The sequence below is a fragment of the Chrysochloris asiatica genome, unplaced genomic scaffold (assembly GCF_000296735.1).
Source record: "Chrysochloris asiatica unplaced genomic scaffold, ChrAsi1.0 scaffold00027, whole genome shotgun sequence".
NCBI classification, from domain to species: Eukaryota; Metazoa; Chordata; class Mammalia; order Afrosoricida; family Chrysochloridae; genus Chrysochloris; species Chrysochloris asiatica.
The window spans coordinates 20,853,493-20,872,814 of NW_006408545.1; the positions used below are offsets into that span (position 1 = coordinate 20,853,493).

Below are 19,322 nucleotides of genomic sequence, written 5' to 3' on the forward strand. Positions count from 1 at the left end.
GCTATGAGTCAGTTCTGACTCGATGGCACCCGACAACAACAACATATTATTTTTTAAGTGTGAAGACTATTGATTGAGTTCACTTCAATGGGCAGTTGAATATTTCCTTGAGCTTAGCTTTCCTGTAAGTGGCTGGGATAAGTGTATGAGAAGGCAATATGCCCTTTAGAACTTCAGAGTGCTCAACATTAGTATGTTTTTTTTTTTTATTCATAGAAGATTAACAGAGAAATGGCAAACATTGAGTGTAGCCTGATAGCTCCTTTGGAAGAGGGGAAGAAATATGTGCACATGCCCCACATATAAATATGTCTGCAAACACAATTCACAGAAGTCATTGTAATGTTCTACCATTCTGGATTGAGTACATACATCAGAATGGGCCAAACTGTCCCCTATTATGAGGCTTCCTTGAGAGTAAACCCTAGAAGGTGGAATTTTTAGATGCTTTTGCCTCTTACTTCCTATGTTGAAAATAGCCTGAAGGTCCAGAGCTGAGAAGGCTGGGGGAGGCGACAGCACATGAGAGCAGACCACTGCCTGATGCATAGTCCGTTGCTGAGGCGTTGTGTTCTTTGTTCCCACAGTTTGCCTTTACATCAACAAACAAGCCAATGCAGGGCCGTTCCTGGAGAGGAGGAAGGTACAGCAACTTCCTGAGCACTTCGGACCCGAGAGACCATCAGCAGTCTTGCAACAGGCTGTGCAAGCATGCATTGACTGTGCCCACCAGCAGAAGATGGTCTTTTCTCTGGTCAAGCAGGGCTATGGTGCCGAGATGGTGTCGGGTAAGACCTTGGACAGATTCCTGAAGAGGAAGACAGCCTTCCTCAGTGGTTTTGGCCAAGTCCTCCGTCTGCTGGGCTGTAGGGACCTTTATGACCCTACATGTTTAAAGTGTCTTCCAGAACTAGCTAAGGCAGGGGAAGGAAATAAGGAGGGGTTGACTCTAACATAGTTGTTTCCTGAAGAACCAAAGCAGGGGTATTTTGTTTAACTTCAGATTCCCGAGGCTTGGGGGATGGAGAGGACACCTAGTAGAGTTTCCCTAGCTCTGCCTATTTTGTTCATCTAGAATTCCCTCGGAGCAGGAAGATGCTTCTGACTTTGTGGTAATTAATTAAAAACAGAACTTGGCGAGATCCGGTGTGATTTTTAAGAGACTTTAATAGATGTAAGCAGAGACAAGTAGATGCAAGAAGGAAGAAGTAGGGTGCCAAGAGAGGACAGGAAAAGAGTCCTGTCATCAGGCTCTGCAAGAGCACTTTGGCGGGCACCTCTCCTGATTTCCATTTGAGAGGCAGGTTTGGGATCCAGTGCTTGTCTCCCAGGTCAACAGCCTTTTTCTTTGCTAAGTATAATGGCTCATAACACTGTAGGGTGCTCACAGAAAGCACCTCCTCAGCTCTGTGCCAACTCCTTTGAGTGCATCCTGGTCTCACTGCATTCTTTATGGTCCCTACCCCTCAGCTGGGAAAACTGACCTCCTTTCCCTGCTTTTCTGCTCAGCTTACTCTCTGTAGCCTCAGGGGCCTTGGCAATGGGGAGAAGTTCTGCAGTGCCTGGCACCAAAACAAGAGTGAGGCAGAGTCTCGCCAAGTTTCCCTTGGCTGAAGGAATTCCACAAGGGCCAGAGCTGAGCACTCTGCCTAAGTATCTTGGAGAATGCACGAACACTGAGCTGCCTCCTTATCCTGCCACCGTGAGGTATTACAGGACCACACGGTTCTTCATGTTTCCAATGGTGATATTGATTAAAGCAAGGTGGTTTAGGGAGGGAAGGGGCTTCAGGAGAATTAGTCCAGACTCCCATTCTACACTTAGAACCTGCTTCCCAAACATTCTCAGGTCACAGGACACAGAGAAGGGCAACATCGGTGCTGGCACCATAGGATCAAGGAAAAAAATTGTCTGTGGCTAGCACAGGCTATCTGGACCTCTTGCCACCCAGGGGTGGAGGGAAACTGTATCACAGTACCCTGTAACCCATTCCCAGTACACTGTCTCCCAGCGATGTCATTTTTATGTCTTCCAAGTGGTAGCATTTTCGTAGTTTGCAATCTCCCAGGAACTCCTGAGAGTGTATTCACAGTGATTTACTGGACAAATGTGATGCCCCAAGCACCCTCCTGCTGTGGGTTTAGTTTGCATTTTACTGTCATTTAAGGTACAGTCAGTCCCTAACTTATGATGGATTCTGTACCCAGGATTCTGTCTTAGGTTGGTTCTACTTAAGTTGAATAACTATTTTTTTTTAAAAAAGTTTTCATTATTATTGCCTTTTATTCTCAGTATCTATTTATCTTTGGGAGTTGGAAGCATTACATATAAGCTTACAGATACATTTTAATACATACATGCATACATTAAAAAATACACAAATCATAAAAAGTTACTCTAGCATTGAAAAAGAGTTGGGAGACACTGACATTTTGTCAGTTGTGGTAATAACTCCACTTATGGAAGGTTCTGGAACCTGTGGACAATCCCTAGGAACAGGAAAACTCATGAGCGTTGTCTGTGTGACCCTGGTTTTTTCCCCTTATATTTCACGGTAACATCTCACTGCTTCCCAAATCTGCCTGGTGACTTTCGTAAAATGATCAGCATTTGGGTTCATCTTTTCAGCTACTGAAGATCCTAAATTAGTTTCAAAAACACACCAGTTAATTCTTTCACTGTAGTTTTTTTTTTTAACAACTTCTCTCCTTCCTCTGCCTCAATATTTGTTTCCTCTTTAAAATCCACTAAGTCCTGACTTATTAATTTCCCTTCTTCATGATCCATGAGCTGTTCCACATTGGCAATATCAAGTTCTGTCCTGATCAAGTGCTTGGAGCATGTTCACATAACTTAGCAATTTTTTCCATATCCCGTGCGCAAATTTTCTCATAACTTCCTCCCAGGAAGGTGTTTGAATGATAAAATGTTAAAAAAAAAAAAAAAAAAAAACCCACAACAAAACTCTAGACCATCTTAAGTGCAGTTTGTCATAACTGGAACTTATCATAAGTTGGGGAGTACCTGTGCTTGAGACAAGCAGTAGGGCCCCCATTAAAAAGAAATTTCCAGAGTGTCCAATTGGGCTGAGGCAGCTCTTTGGCCAACTCTCCCCATCAGGGGGCATTAAAACTGACATAAATGTTCTTAAAGACCACATGACCGGAAAACAGCCCAGGTCCTCCCCTCCATTTCCTCATCGAGCATGAAGTGATAACCTTTTGTCCTCACAGGACTGTTGGGAGCACTGAAGGAGGCAATGAGTATGAAAGCGCTACAAAAGAGATGGAGTCCTTTGGTTTTTCATTAAAATGGACATTTCCTTGTGAGTTCTGAAATCAAAAGTAGCTATGGTCGTCCCTCCCCAGCCCCTGCCTTTGCCAGACTTTGGGGTATGTATCATAAAGACTAGGCTGCCCCTTAGGTATTGACCCCTCAGTGGCAAATACCAAGGTGGGAAGTAGAATGTCCTGTTTGGGGTCTCCTGTGTGTCCCCCATGTCTGGAGCTGGTGTGCAAGTACATGGACTAAAGGACCTTGAGGAGAAATGCAGAAAAGGACATGCTCTGATCTAAAGGGAAATGGTGTCTCTCTCTTGCAATTCTGGTAGCCCACTGTGGAAAGGACTTGCCCTGTAATAAAAATTCTCCCTCACAAGGCAAACTTGTGCTGGATTAGAGTTGGAGGCATTAATATGAGCTTCTGTTTATTTATATAGATAGATGGGGTCGGGGGAATACAGAGATGGAGAGAGAGAGAAAGAGATAGATAGATACAGAGATAGAAAGATAATTACAGTGGATTTATTTACAGACAAAAGGGGACCTGGTGGCACAAATGGTTAGGTGCTCAGTCGATAACCAATGGGTTGGCAGTTTGAACCCATCCAGAAGCTCCATAGGTAAAAGATCTGATGATCTGCTTCCATAAAAATGACAGCCAAGAACACTCTCTGAGGCAGTTCACGTAATGATAACAGTATACAGACATATGTTTGTTAGCTCTGTTAACTGAAAGGGCAAAGAACTAGTGGCAGCCCAGCTGCAATGGGCACTCCAGCGTCCATTTCTGTATGCCACTTTCTAATTACCATTCAACACAAGGAACCAAGACTCCTTGCAGAAATGGCTGATTTTAGGGCTGGGACAAGAAATATACAAAATGAACCTAAAGAATATTGTGGTAAAGAGAGATTAGAAAACATGAAGTCAATCTGAGAAAGTTCCCAAAGAGCAAAGCTTTGAGCAGTAAAATAAATAGCCTGATATTGAACTATCTGCAATACAAAACCTATTTAATTTTTTATTGATTTAAATAATTTATTGACTAAATAAATAAGCAAATGAGGAAGAGGGTACAAACCTTCCTTACAGAAGAATTCCAAATTATGTGTAGAATCCTCCTCTGTAGAAGGAGAAGCTTAATACTCCCACACTCCTGGAGTGTGGGCAGGACCTTGTTACTTAAGTCCAGGAATAGAATACAGAAATTACCTCATCCAGACAATCAAGGTTAATATCACCAGTAATAAGTCATGTGACTATCATGTAATTTCTTATATAATATGATGAGAAAGGCAATTCACCTATATGGTTTTATTCTCCAAACTCATAACTCCAATCTAATCATGAGAAAAACATCAAATAAACAACTCTGGGCATTTACAAAGTACCTGACCACACTTCAAAACTGTCAAGGTCATATGAAACCAGAAAACACCAAGAAACTGACCAGAGTAGACTGGGAGAGATGATTACTAAATGCAATGTGTATACTGCATTGGATACTGGAAATATATACGAGGGTGAGCTATAGAACTTATTTTAATCAACTTTTAGAAAAGACAAATACATAATTCTTCAACATCATCTCCTTGCTTTCAATACACTGTGTCCATCTTTCAACAAACTTTGGTATTCCCTTATTTAAAAATGTTTTAGTCTGAGCCGCTAATGCACTGTAATTAGCACTGTTGATTGTTGAACCTTTTTCCTGATAGTGTTCCAATACTGGATCTTGAGGATCCCAGGAAACTGTAAGCATCAAATTTCCAGCTGATGGTTGACTTTTGAACTTTTTCTTGGTCAGTTTCCCGAGAGTAAATGGCAGAGTATGGAATAGAAACATCCTCAATCACTTACCAAATAAAAAAGTTCAAATGGTTACCATGCTCAGCTGCTAACCAGAAAGCTGGAGATTTGAGTCCAGAGGCATTTCAGAAGAAAGTCCTGGTGATCTATTTCCAAAAAAAAATCAGCCACTGAAAACCCTATAGAGTTCTACTCTGACACACATGGGGTCGCTATGAGTCAAAATCTTCTTTACTGCAACTGATTTTTATTTAATTATACCTGTCCACCGCCCCCCCCACACACACACAATGTCATGCTTCTGTTTCCATTAATGTCCTATAATTAATATTAGGATGTGTCAAAAATTATCCACACTATTGTACCAATCCAGGGACTGCAAAATGAGCCTATTTAAAAACAAAATCAGCAGAAGCAAAACGCTCTTCCCCAGGGCTGCCTGGCTGGTTGTTTACTGCAATGTCTTGCTCTGAGTTGCTGTATCTATGGTTTTTCAGTCTCGGCTTCCTTTGATGGAAAACAGCACCTACGGAATCTGCCCGTGGTGAACAGCATTGGGTTTGTCCTTCGCTTCCTGGCCAAACTGTGCCGAAGCCTTTTGTGTGATGACCTCTTCAGCCATCAGCCCTTCCCCAGGGGCTCCAGTGCCTCTGAGAAAGCCCAGCAGGGTGAGAACGGGAGGACGGAATCAGGTAGGTTCAGTCGGCCGGCAGAATTGCCCCACAATCCTGGGTGTCTCTACCCTTCCAGGACAGCTGAGGTCGCTGCTGAGAAAAGTCCACAGTTCTTTGAAGTTCTCCTGCTGGAGGCCTGTGGGTACTCAAAGAACATTCACGTCAGAACGAAACCAAAATCCTTTGTCACTGAGTTGTTTCTGATCGTGACCCTATATAAGGTTTCTGAGACTGAATCTTTACAGAGGCAGACAGCCCCAACTTTCTCCCACAGAGAAGTCCAGTACTTATCCTACAGTGCCACCAGGGATCCTCAGCCGGAACTAAGGGGTCCTTAAATGGTCCCATCTCAGGCTGCACATGACATCCCTTTTAACAAGTTGCCACCAAGCCAACTCCAACTGATGGCAACCGTCTGTGTGTCAGAGTAGACTGTGCTCCACAGGGTTTCCAGTGCCTGGGTTTTCAGGAGTAGATCACCAGGCTTCTTTCCGATGTGTCTCTGAGTAGATTCGAACCTGTAACCTCTTGGTTAGCTGCTGAGTGTATTAACCATCTGTATCACCCAGGAACCAATAACTTTTAGGGCTATGTTGTTAGAGTTCAGGCATGAGACTGAATCACATAGACAGCTGATTTTCCTTATTTATGGTAAGTATGTTCTATAGAATTTCTGTGATCACTGATTTAGAGAATATGATAGCATTCAATTTTCCTCATGATCTGTACATATACATGTCCCGAATGGTTGCAAAACCACATCAAATATCGATATTGGGATTGTGAATAAATTTTAGCGAGTAGGCAAGTTCACAAATACAGAATCCATAAATAATGAGGCTCAACTTAGTGTAATAAGTTCTTTTCCCTAGTCTTCTCTAATTGAGACTTTCAGCATTTATTTTTCATTGCTGAGTAATTGAAAAAGAAGGAAATTAAGATGCTGAGATAAAGAATGGATTAAGTGGTGGTGGTTATGTGCCGTGGAGTTGGTTCTGACTCATAGCAATCTTGCACAGGATTTCCAAAGTTGGAAATCTTTACGAGAATGAAAGCTTCCTCGTTCTCCCATGAAAGAGCTGGTAGTTTTGAACTGCTGACCTTGAGATTAGCAGCCCGAATCCTAACCATTGTGCTACCAGAATTCCTTTGTTCCTGCCTAGGAGCCTCATATTCCTACCCGGGTGAATAAAATGTGTAACAGTGCTTCTTCTTTTAAGATTTTAACCAGACCATATATCAAATATGTCTTGCAGTGAGACATAGTGTTTCTCTCTTACCACAGGATGGAAGAGAACCCATGAATTGAACTCCTTTTGAGCCACCAGCTACAAAATAGCTCAAAATGGAAAAGTGACCAGTGGGAAGGGCAGCAAGGCCAGATGGGCAAACTTGTCACAATGCCATCTGTAGGAGGGCTTCTCTTCTCTACTTAGTAGTACGGAGTTTTAGATTTTTGAAGATTTGAAAGTGATTTCAGGCTCCTAACAATGAGCAGAAATGTTCTCTTTTTTCTTTCTCTGGAAGCAGAATTGCTATATGAAGAACATATAGGCAGTGACATTGGAATCCAGTCATTATGTCATTCTTCAAACATATGCTGCACCCACCTCTGTCCCCAGCACTGTGTGAACATTTGTCTTGGAGTAAGACAAATAATCAAGCTTAAGAAGCTTCTGAGGAATAGGCTGACCAGTATGAATGATGAAAACCTTATACATCCATACATACAGTATATGTTACAATGCAGTCTTATAGCATTCATCAAAAGAATTCTTATAACAGGAGCAGCTATACCTCAAACCAACAAGAATAGAAGTAAAGGATAAGCATAGATTGTGTGTGTGTGTGTGTGTGTGTGTGTGTGTGTGTGTGTGTAGCATATATTTTTTCAGGAGTCCTGGTGTGGCACTGTTGGATAGACACTGGACTGAAAGGTCGGTTTGAACCGCAAGGTTGGTGATTCAAACTCAACAGCTGCTCCTCAAAAACCCTATAAAGGGTCACTATGAGTTGGAACCAACTCGGTGGCACTTAACAATAACAACTAATGGGTTTAAGACAAGTGCGTTACTTAGAGAACTTGTCTGCAGCAATCCACTAATCACAGAGGCATGTTTCAACACGTTTTACCTGGAATAAACCTATGCATGTATGGACTGAACTCTAGTAGCAATACTTTTTGACTTAACCTCATTTGTGAGCTTGGAAAAGTCTTCTAATAGCTCTGGATGGAATCCACTTGTTAGGGCCATTAAAAAATAACTCTGGAAACCTGTAAAAGTAGGAACAAGATGTTCTCTCTGATCACTTGCAAACTGGGAGTCATGAACTGGAGGTGGCAGAGGACAGCCCTGGGCAGCAGTGAGGAAACCAAGGCAAAGTGGCTCATATTAGAAGAAGCAAGTTCTCTTCCTTAGGAACAGAGAAAGGGCTTCTTTCAAATCTCTTCCTTAGACCTTTGAAATATAAATTCTCTCTCCAAATGTTCTTTCATTTTCTGTGTCCTGGGAAAACCAGCTTCAGGCCTGCTCAATTTAAGTGCTTTAGAAAAATGGAGGCAGAAAAATGGATTGAATAATATTCAATGATCCTGGGGAAAATGTTACCTTTGAATGTTTTTTGTTTTAAAAAATAACTTAATTATAAATGAGCTTTAGCCTGATGTTTCCCAGACTTTAATGTGCAAACCAACCACCTGGAGGATCTTGTTACAATGCAGATTCTGATCTAGTAGCTCTGGGGATGGAACCTGAGATTTTGCATTTCTAACAAGCTCCCAGATGATGCCAATGCTGCTGGCCCAGGAACCATATTTTGATTGGCAGAGTGTGGGCAGGCAGAGTCCTGCTCATATAGCTCAATTTATTTCAAGTTTTCAGAAAAGTTAAGTTTGTCTGATGGCTCCTCCCCCTGTATACATGTTGCCCCCTAAATAGCCCACTGTCCAACATTCAGTAGACATGTGTGAAGAGAAGGCTGTGAAGGAAACAGAGTGGTCAGGATGGGTGACACATGTGCAAATCCGGGTACAAAAAAGGGGGTTTGCCACTCCAGGGGTGGCATGAAAGTGAGGGAAACATTTTCAGAGGGCAGATTGGCAACCACCTGCAGCAGGATCTTTGGGGTTCTTTAAGCTTTCCCCAAGTCATCTGCTTTCACCACAGAGCCTTCTCTGCAGAGCTACACATCCACAATGGTATTTAATTCTGCCCTTTATTTCAGGAATCTGGGTATCGGTCTTACCCACTACCCGATAGACTTGAGAGCAAGACCACACAGTTCTCAACAAAGTCTAAAACATAACAACAAATACGTATTGTGGTGAATGCAGCAGAACAGAACAGAACAAATTGTTTACTCACTAAGAGTAGGAGATCTTTTTTGGAAACCACAAATGTTATAGTCAAACTCTTCTACAAGATCTAATTTAGTGGCTGATTTCCTGCCTTTTGAAGGTTTAGCACAATGAGAACAAAGTGTTTACTTTTGGTTGAGTATCTTCTTAGATATATGGATGGATGTTTACTTTTGGTTGAGTATCTTCTTTGATATATGAAGGGACGTTTATTCTTGAGTCTTGATGGTTTTTTGTTTTTGTTTTTTGTTTTTTGTTTTCCTCTTGACTGATGGGCTTTGAGACAGGCACCAGGCAACTGTTGGAATAAGAGTCACAGCAGTGACTGAACATGCACACCCAACATTTAGAAATAAAATTGGTTTCTTTGTTAAATTACCAATGTGTCTAGTAGAAGAGAAAATGACTATGCAGCCACTGTCTATTTTTCCAAAAGATTTCTTTCTAAAAGGGAAGGATCTGGTATATCAGGTGGCATGAGTTCCATTACAAAGACCCATCCATTCAGGCAATCAGCAAACAGATCTTGAGCTCTTACTATTTGTAAGGCACCAATGAATCTGCTTAAAACTTCCTCTTGGGTTTTGCTAAATTGGGGCTGGGATTTGTTTTGTTCCTTTATTTCTTTGCTAGAAGCGTGGCATGGGTGGACCTAATGAACTAGAGATGACCTAATGAACTGGGATGACTAGTGAACATGATAGGGGTTTTATTGGCAAATTTTCAGAAATAGATCACAAGGTCTTTTTTCCTAGTCTGTCTTTGTTTAGAAGCACTATGGAAATCAGTTCAGCATCCTAGCAGCCCATAAGCCTCCACTGACAAATGGTGGTAGCTGTGCAAGAGATACATTGTCCAGAAATTGAACCTGGCTCTCCTACATCAAAGCCAAGAATTCAACCACTGAACCCCTATTACCTCTTAAGTTCAGTTAGTAACAGCGATTGTATTCTCCTGCCATTCAAGTCCGTCAGTGTGTTGCTGGAAAGGGGTGGTGTGCCGTGGAGTAGGTTCCCACTTACAGAGACTCTGCATAGGATTTCCGAGGCTGTAAATCTTTACAGGAGCAGAAAGCCTCATCTGCCGTGGAATGGCCAGTAGTTTTGAACTTCTGACCTTGAGGTTAACAGCCTGACTCATAACCACTATGCTACCAGAGCTCCTTGGAAAGTATACCAGCAGTCACTAACGGTGAATAGGTTTCAACTGAGCTTCCAGACTAAGCCTGATTAGGAAGAAGAAGAGACAGTCTACTTCCAAATATTTAGTCACTGAAAGCCTTATGAATAACAGTGGAACACTGTCAGATAACAACAGAATATTGCATACTTAAACATGATGAAGAGCACCAGAGTATTGTCCGATTTAGTGCTGGAAGATGAGCCCCTTAGGTTGGAAGGCACTCAAAATATTACTGGGGAAGAGCTGCCTCCTTAAAGTAGAGTTGACCATGATAACATGAATAGAGTGAAGCTTTCAGGACCTTCATTTGGTGGAGTGCAACTCAAAATGAAGAGAAATTGCTGTAAACATCCATTAATAATAGGAACATAGAATGTATGAAGTATGAATCTAGGAAAATTGCATATTATCAAAAATGAAATGGAATGCATAAGAATCAGTATCCTAGGCATTAGTGAGCTGAAATGGGTTGGTACTAACCTTTTTGAATCTGACAGACTGATGTCAATTTAACTACTAAGGTGCCTGACCATGGAATTTTCAATAGCCTCATATGCATGAAAGTTGGACAATGAATAAGGAAGACCATAGAAGAACTGATGCATTTGAGTTATGGTGTTGGAGAAGAATACTGAAAGTACTATGAACAAACAAATCTATATTGGAAGAAGTATAGCCAGAATGCTCCTTAGAAAGCAGAATGGTGAGACTTTGTCTCTCATACATCAGACATATTATCAGAAAGAACTAGTCCCTGAAGAAGGACATCATGCTTGGTGAAATAGAGGGTTAGCAAAAAGAGAGAGACTCCCAATGAGATGGCAGCAGCAATGGTCTCAAACATAATAATGCAAGTGGCACAGGACCAGGCCATGTTTGCTTCTGTTGTGCCTAGGGCCATTATGAGTCACAACTGACTAGAAGGCACCTAAAGAGCTCTAGTAGCATAGTGGTTACTAATCGGGCTGCAAACCTCAAGGTCAACAGTTCAAAACTACCAGCAGAACCATGGGAGAAAGATGAGGCTTTCTCCTCCTGTAAAGATTTACAGCCTCGGAAACCCTGTGCAGGGTCGCTATGAGTCGGAACCGACTCCACGGCACATAACAACAACAACAACAGAAGGCACCTAACAACAACATGTGTATCAGTTTTCTATTGCTGTATAACAAGTTACCTCAAAGCTTAGTAACTTAAAATAAAAAACATTACCTGAAGAGGAAATCAAGTAGATTTCAAGAAAAATAAAAATAAGCCTAACTGTAACCCTAAAAACCAGACCAAGTCTTACTCCTAGCCCTACCCCATAATACTAACCCTAGTCCTAACCATAACCTGAACACTAAATGAAATACTAGGCCTAGCCATAGTCCTAACCCTAACCTCCATTCCTTACTCCTATCCACCCCACCCCACATACCACCAAAATAATAAACATTACATTTCTGTGGGTCAGCTTAACTGGATCCTCTGGTTCTGGGTTTCGTAAGGCTGCCAACATCTTAAGGATCCGCTGGGGAAGGACCCACTTCCTAGCTCATCTGTGTGGTTGTTAGCAGAATTCAGTTCCTCACAGGCTGTTGTGTTGAAGCTCAGTTTCCCATGAGTTGTTGGTTCCTTGCCATATGACCTCTCCACAGACCATCTCCCAATACGGCACTCTGCTTCACTGGAATGAACGTGAGAGCAAGAGAATGTCAGCAAGAGAGATTGCCAGCAAGTTGGAAGTTACAGAAATGACACCCCGTCACTTTTGCTGCATTCAATTCATTAAAAGTTTCCCTGGCAGTGAAAACAGTTAACACACTCAGCTGTTAACCAGAAACTGGAGGTTCCAGTCAGAGGTGCTTTGGAAAAAAGATCTAAAGATCATCTTCTGAAAACTCAGCCTTTGAACCTTATGGAATAGTTTTACTCTGACATGCATGGGCTCACCCCTGAGTCAGGATTGATCTAATGGCAACTCTTTTCTTTATTATTATCATTAATTGGAAATGAGTCTGTAGGTTCAGCCCACACTCAAGGAGAGGGGATCGCCTAAATACATGAATGCCAGGAGGCAGGAGCATTGGGACTACTTCAGAAGCTGCCCACTTACTGCACCTTTCCTGCCCACTACTGCCATTGAGTCGGTTCTGATTCACAGTGATCCTATGTACGGTCTCCAAGGTTATACATCTTTATGGGAACAGAAAGCCATCTCTTACTCCCTTGGAGTGGCTGGTGGATTTGACCTTGTGGTTAGCAGCCCAACACAGAACCCAGATGGTAAAAACAAAGCTCTTTCATCATGAGAATTTGACCTTTGTTCCCTTTGTAACCTGATTAGAGTGCACTATCAATTATGTTGCTAAGCAATGATGTTTATGATAACAAGACCTCTGATTGGTGATTGCACCTATACTGGCAGGAGCTTTATATGAACTGCAGATGCCTCATAGAAACTCCATAGCTTTGGATTTCCTTGAAGGTAGTGACTTTTATAAAAATCTGGAAGCTCTGCATGTGGGATTGTTACAAGAGATTTTTACTTCTGTGGGACATAAAACTTGTAAACCAGAGTGAATCGCACATCATCTCAATATTAATTATGAATCTTCTATCTCCTTGCATCACCGGAGTCTATAGAGAATCTGTGTGGAGTGCCGCCTGATGTTCTACAAGGATGGAGACTGATCCACGTCCCATATACTTCTAAGTTAATCTGATGTCAAATATGGCCTCTGGTAGTTTTATGAGCAAGAATGTTTAGTAGATGTTAGGAGAAAGACCACCTGACGGGCCTTGCCCCTTATTGTGGAATTTGGTCTTGGTTTGCAGTGAGGTCCTATGAGCCTGCTGATGAGGCTGTAGTAACTACAGCAATGGCAACCCCAAGAATCCAGGCAGACCCTGAATCTCGCAGTCTGACAGGTGCTTCTCAAACACTATCTCCTCAGTCTTCCCTAAGCAATGAAGAACAGTTGCTTGGCACTATTTCTGGGTACCTTCTCTGGCTGATCTGGGTTTGTATAGACCAAAGCTACCTGTTATAACATCTCTTGCCTTGGTATGTAAATGGTAGCTTGGGTACTAAGCTATTGGGATCTGGTTATTTTAAGTATAGCTGGAATGCTCCTGGAAACAAGGATGGAGAGATCTCAGCTCATATGCTTTGTGTATATTATCAGGAGAAGAACATCATACTTGATAAAGTAGAGGATAAAGTAGAAAAAAGAAGACCCCAATGAGATGGAATGACAGACACAGTGGCTGCAACAATTGGTTCAAACATAGGAAAGATCGTGAGGATGGTGTGGGATCAGGCAGTGTTTTGTTCTGTTGTACATATGGTCCCTATGAATTGACACCTAACAACAACAAGGAGTCAGGTATGGGGCGGTGACTGGAGATGGACTGGAAAGGCAGGAATATAATTAACTACACTGATCTTGAATTATTGGCACAAGAATACATATGATGGCATCAGAAAGGTCACAGTCTCCATGAGGGAAGTCTTCCAGGCAAAAGCAGTGCCTGGCAATACATAAATAGTGGTGGATGTCTCCATATGTCTGCAGTTAGTAGGATGGATTTGACCTCGAAAAGTGGAAGCAAGTAATATCCTAGAAATCAGGTCAGTGTTTAGAGAGAAAATCTTAGAAATGATGATCTGGGACAGAGTGGGGATCAGGACAGCTGAGTACAGGACAGGCAGCTGTCTAGGAACAAACAGCTAAGAGAATTTTGCTGGACTTTTCTGTTGATGGGGGCCTGTTCTAGGTGAGTCCATTTGCCATTCTGTATTTCCGTTCCCCACAAAACAAAGAACACATTCTTCTGTAATTCTTTTACACCAGACTTTTCTGAACTATAAACCCCACATATAAAATTCCCACTTTAAAGAACAATTTGTTAGTTACTACACAAAAGGATTCCTAAAGGGTGCTGTGCAGGTTCAGCACACACTCTTTTAAGAAGAAACTCCCCTTTCTCAAGAAGGACACAAGTTTTCTTTTTACATGCATTCTCAGGAACATATTTGCAGCATATATTGGGGCACCCTTGTAATGCCTGGAGGAACACTGGTGCACAATATGTTATGCATCAGGCTGCTAGCTTCAATGGCAGCAGTTCAAACCCACCAGACACTCTGCTCCCATAAAGATTTACAGATTCAGAAAATCCTCTTGAGCACTTCTCCTCTGTCCTGTAGAGTTGCTAAGGGTTGCTGTTGCCATGACGGCAGTGGGTTCGCTTTTGGTTTGTGATGCCTAGAAGCACCATGAGCCTTTCCTAAACTTGAGATAGCCACTCAGAACTTGAACTTGCAAATCCAGAGACCCTTGATTAAGGACAACTTTTTAAATTTCTACAAAGATCAAAAAAAGTACAGGGGTTGTTGATGAAGGAAAGCCATGACTACCACAGGTGCCCTTTCCCTTTGCTTTCCCCATCTCTTGGAAGTTCTCGTAAGCCTTGAGTAGAGGCTTAGCAGAATTGTAAGACTGGATGAAAGGTGGCCACAGAACCTTCTCTCCTCTTGAGCCTGAAAGGGCATTCAATATTCCAAACTGCCGACCCTAGACAACATTTCTAAAGAAGGAAATCAATCCATAGCTTTAGCACAAAGTCTTAGGTGAACCAGAGACATCCAGAGGGCTAAGGAAGTTCAGGTGTCAGGTGTCAGAAATTATGGTCCATTTCTGTGCATCTCATTAGTGAAGAAAATATATAAATGTACTTAAATGGACTGGGGGACGGGGCACCAGGGGAATCACAAGGCTGAGTCTAAGGGCTGAGTGGTCTGAACTGTAGGGACAGGCTTATAGAGAAAATCTATAAAGGCCAGGGAACAAGTTAATGGAAAATTTAATTGAGGTGAATGAAATGCTAAGCTTCATAGGTGGTATGGGCTAGTGCCCTTTGAACCAGGAAGGCTGGGACAAGAGGCCACAGAGGGTCCTAAGGGACAGCATGATGAGCTTATCTGAGCAAGAATAAGGGGCGGGACTGAGTCTGAGAAAAGAGAAGTCTGCAAATCTCCCCAAGCGCCTCTGTGCAAGGCTACACTGAAGGGCAAGGAGGAAATCTGTTGGTTTCTACTACCAGAGACGTCTCTTAGATGCACGCAGCAGAGCCCCGAGCACGTGCTGGGAACTGACATTCACCTGAGAAGAGCGAGAGTGAGGGCTGCCTGGTGGCAAAGACACAGCCAGTGGAGGTAGGATGGAAGGATGCGTCTGTGCCCTGGGCTCAGACTGGGCCCTGCTATCATTGCCTGGAACCTCTCACTCCTCTCCATCTTGCTCTTCCTTCTTCTCTCCTTTCAGGTCTCTTTCTCTACATCCCAGGGCTTCCTGGCTGTGCTCTTTGGTGATGGCATCTGGTTAAACATTGGGTAAAAATTACAGCCAAGAAAACCCTATGGGGCAGCTCTACACTATCACATGGGATTGCCATGAGTTGGAAGCTGCTAGACAGTACCTAGTAACAACACAACATAGTTATTCCAAGCTATTCCAGTCTGCACTGCTATCCAGCCAATTGTTTCACTTCCTTTTTCCATCTGGGTTCAGGGAGAGGGGCTTGTGGTGCTTCCGGCTCCTCCAGTAGCTGAGCTGAGCTGTTCAAACGGAGTACTCTGTACCCAGACCTGCTAAGAGGAAGGCAGTGGTTCTGGAGAAAGAGGGTGGCTCCCAGCCTGATGAGAGGAGGCAGCAATGATTATAGAAAGGGGTCACCCTGTGCAGCTGTTGCCCCAAATGGGAAGTTAGGACTGATGAGGGAAAATAAGGTGGTGAAGGAAGGGTGAGAGAGAGAAAACTGTGTCTGAGGCTCTGAGATTTGGTGCTATTGTGGCCAGCTATTATACGAGGATAACTTTGAAGATAGTGGTATTGTTGCTTTTCAGAGCTTTATTTTGTTTCAAAGCCCAAGAAAAATGCCAGTTTCATTATTTTCATGAAAAAATAATAATAATAGTACAAGTTTGCTAACCATAAGTCCTGCATTCTGAGCTAACACTTGGTTGGAGTTGCTTGTAGGTGTTGAGGCGCAGGCCCTTTAGCCCTCTGTGCTGCTTTCGCTACTTTGGAACTTTCTCTTTCCCTTCCTAGCTCTTGACTTTCCTCTTATTGCCCTTCTTCCTCTTCCTGCTCCTCTCCTTGGAGGTTTTCTCCATTCTAGGTGTTCAGGCCTGACTCTCTAGGACTGTAGTAAGCATGGGCTACACCAGGCAAACCGAAAGTCATGGAAGTAGGGGGATGTTCTCAGGAGTCATTGGTGGGGTGAGGGAGGAAGGGAGGAAGGAGTCAGGCTCCTGAGCTTTGTTTCCCACACAAACAGGATCTTAGGCACAGTTCAGATTTACAAGCAAATAGGCATCCTTTGAAGCTGAGTCAAGTGGAACTCTTTTAGAGTGTTCTTTGGCCTCACTAATAGGCTGTGGCGCTGTAGGATCAGCATAGGACTGTGAACCACAAGGTCAACAGTTCAAACCCACCATCTGCTCCTCAGAAACAGTGTTGCTTTGAGTCAGAACTAAGTCGACAGCACTTAACAACAACAACAAATCATTGTCCACAAACAGATTGGCAATGGTGAAGGAACATCAGACTCTCCTGAAAGTTCCCAAGATGCTAAACCCAGAAAACAGACTCCTTTGAACGTGCCATCTACACATTTGCCATTCTATTTAAGCATGCTTTTGGGGTTGTTCAAAAAGCAGATTATTTTTTATTTCTGGAGGAAAGATTTAATGATTTGCAAGTGTCCTCATTAGTCCCTTGGGTGGAGACAGGTTGTTACAGAAGAAAACAGAATAATAATAATAAAAAAAACCCTCTACTTTGCTTAGCTGGCATTCGCCACAGCAATTAAATGCCCAAATAGAAGCTGGGTTGGATCTTCTTGTTTAATGAGAGGTGCTAAGATGACAAGATAGCTTATTTCAGATGCGAAAGGGCTGCTAAGGTTCCAGAAGAAAATGACCATGAATGTCTTAAACCTGTGTGTGTGAGTTGCTGCTAGTCTGTGTGTGCCTGAGTGGGAACTTCACAAGGAGGCAGCGCTGGGCCATCTCAGGTCTGCTGGCCCCATCTGGTGTTCACTCACCAGCAGTCACAAATCCGTCTGAAAACTGTGGTTTTCCAAATACAGTCTTGGTCGTCTCTTTTCTTATCCACTTTAAGCAGTAGATGTAGGTAGCAGTAATCTATTTGTCACAGTTCTTAAACCAGTGGAAGTTCTGAACACTTAATAATTCATCTATTTACACACTGGCTGACTTAGTGGTTTTGAATAGTGTACCATTGCTGTCAAGTCAGTTCCAACTCCAGGTGACCCCATGTGTGTCAGAGTAGAACTGCATTCCATTAGGTTTTCAGTGGATGCTTTTTTGGAAGTAGATCACCAGCACTTTCTTTGGAGGCACCTCAAGCCTCCAAACCTTTGGTTAGCAGCAGAGCATGTTAACTGTTTGCATTGCCCAGGGACTTAGAATAGTATAAAGGCTGTTTATCCAATTATTTTCAAAATTATATTAGAGTAAAAACTCTAAGGACTTGGTTTGCTGAAGGCCACCATTTACAGTGAGAGCTTTAACTTCATTTTCAGTCTTGATATTAATTCAGCTTCCAGTGGAGTCCTTCTGACCATTAACAAGCAATATAAAAAGCTTTGTCCTTAGGTAGAGTGTGTTTGAAAGTAGATGATAACTCCCCTAGCCAGCTAAGGGAGGGGTGGTCTTGCTCTCAGGGAACTTTCCTAGGATTGCCATTAGTGGAAATCGGGGTGCCAGAGTTACATATGGAGGGCCCCAGAACCAATCCTGTAATTATCTGCATTAGTGTTTGCATCCCAATCATGGTTTCTTTTCCACTTTTGTAGTCCCACCTACAACGGTGATGACTTGATTTGCCACCAATCATGATTCTGTGCCAATCTCCTTCATTTTTCCATGTTCTCGAATTACCACGTGACAGTGACTCCTTTGACACCATCATGGCCTCTTTCTGATGGTCTCCCTCATCTAAATGATTTGTCTTTGACTTGTCTTTTCCCTGGTTAAGACTTAATAAAGGAATCTCTATGAAATCTGGATTTAATTTGGGGTCTTCTCTAGAACAAAACTAAAGCAAGAAGTAATTGGGATATAAGAGAGAACTTTCAGGCAGTGAAATTTGTAGCACAATGGCCGAACAGTGAGGGCAATGATAAAATCTCTTTAGGAATGACTTCCTGCCTAGGAGTCCTCTCTAGACACCGCCCTGCCTGACAAGAGGAGTTGGGGCTAGCTCAGCACACTCCAAAAGCTCATGTACCATCTTCACAGCTTTTACTGCCAGAATAATACCTTAAGGTGGTGGTGGTGTTGGTGTGACATGAGTCAGTTCTGACTCATTGCAACCCTGCACAGGGTTTCCAAGGTTATAAACCTTTGCAGGAGCAGAAAGTTTCATCTATCTCCCACGGAATGGCTGATGGAGTCTAATTGCTGACCTTGTGGTTAGCAGCCCAGTTTGTAATGTAATGTGCTATCAGGGCGCCTCCAGTAATACCCTGTGTTGCCGTTGCTGTTAAGTGCCATTGAGTTGGTTCCAACCCATTGTGACCCTGTATAGGGTTTCCAAGGAGAAGCTGGTGAGCTTGAACTGCTGACCGTGCAGTTCCGCATTAACCCACTGCACCACACCAGGACTCCTATAGAACTCATGGCTTTCCTTTAAGTGAATTCATTTCTTTGAAATTTACACTTACCTTTTGTTTTTCTTTTTTTATTGTGGATTGAGTGAAAGTTTATAGGTCAGATTATCAGTTTTACATTCAACAAATCATACAACATGTTTCATAACAGTGATTACATTCCCTTCCATGTACCATCAATTAGCAGTATTTCTCTCTATTCACTTTAGCTTTAAAGAAAACAAAAAGAACACACTCAGGCATATATAATAATTTATACCACCAAAGGGGACATTCTGCAAGTCAGCCTCATGACCACCATTTCTTAGTCTCTTTCTTCCCATAAATCTAGAG

General features: G+C 42.6%; 1 protein-coding gene across 1 annotated transcript in view; it reads left to right on the forward strand.

The window, feature by feature from the left end:
- Positions 1–19,322, forward strand: part of SCML4 (sex comb on midleg-like 4 (Drosophila)) — a 173,937-nt gene that overhangs the window by 127,553 nt on the left and 27,062 nt on the right. Inside the window, exons 4-5 of the mRNA XM_006839954.1 lie at positions 588–788; positions 5,588–5,782. Of these exons, the coding sequence (XP_006840017.1) occupies positions 588–788; positions 5,588–5,782 (396 nt within the window). The remainder of the gene's footprint in view (positions 1–587; positions 789–5,587; positions 5,783–19,322) is intronic.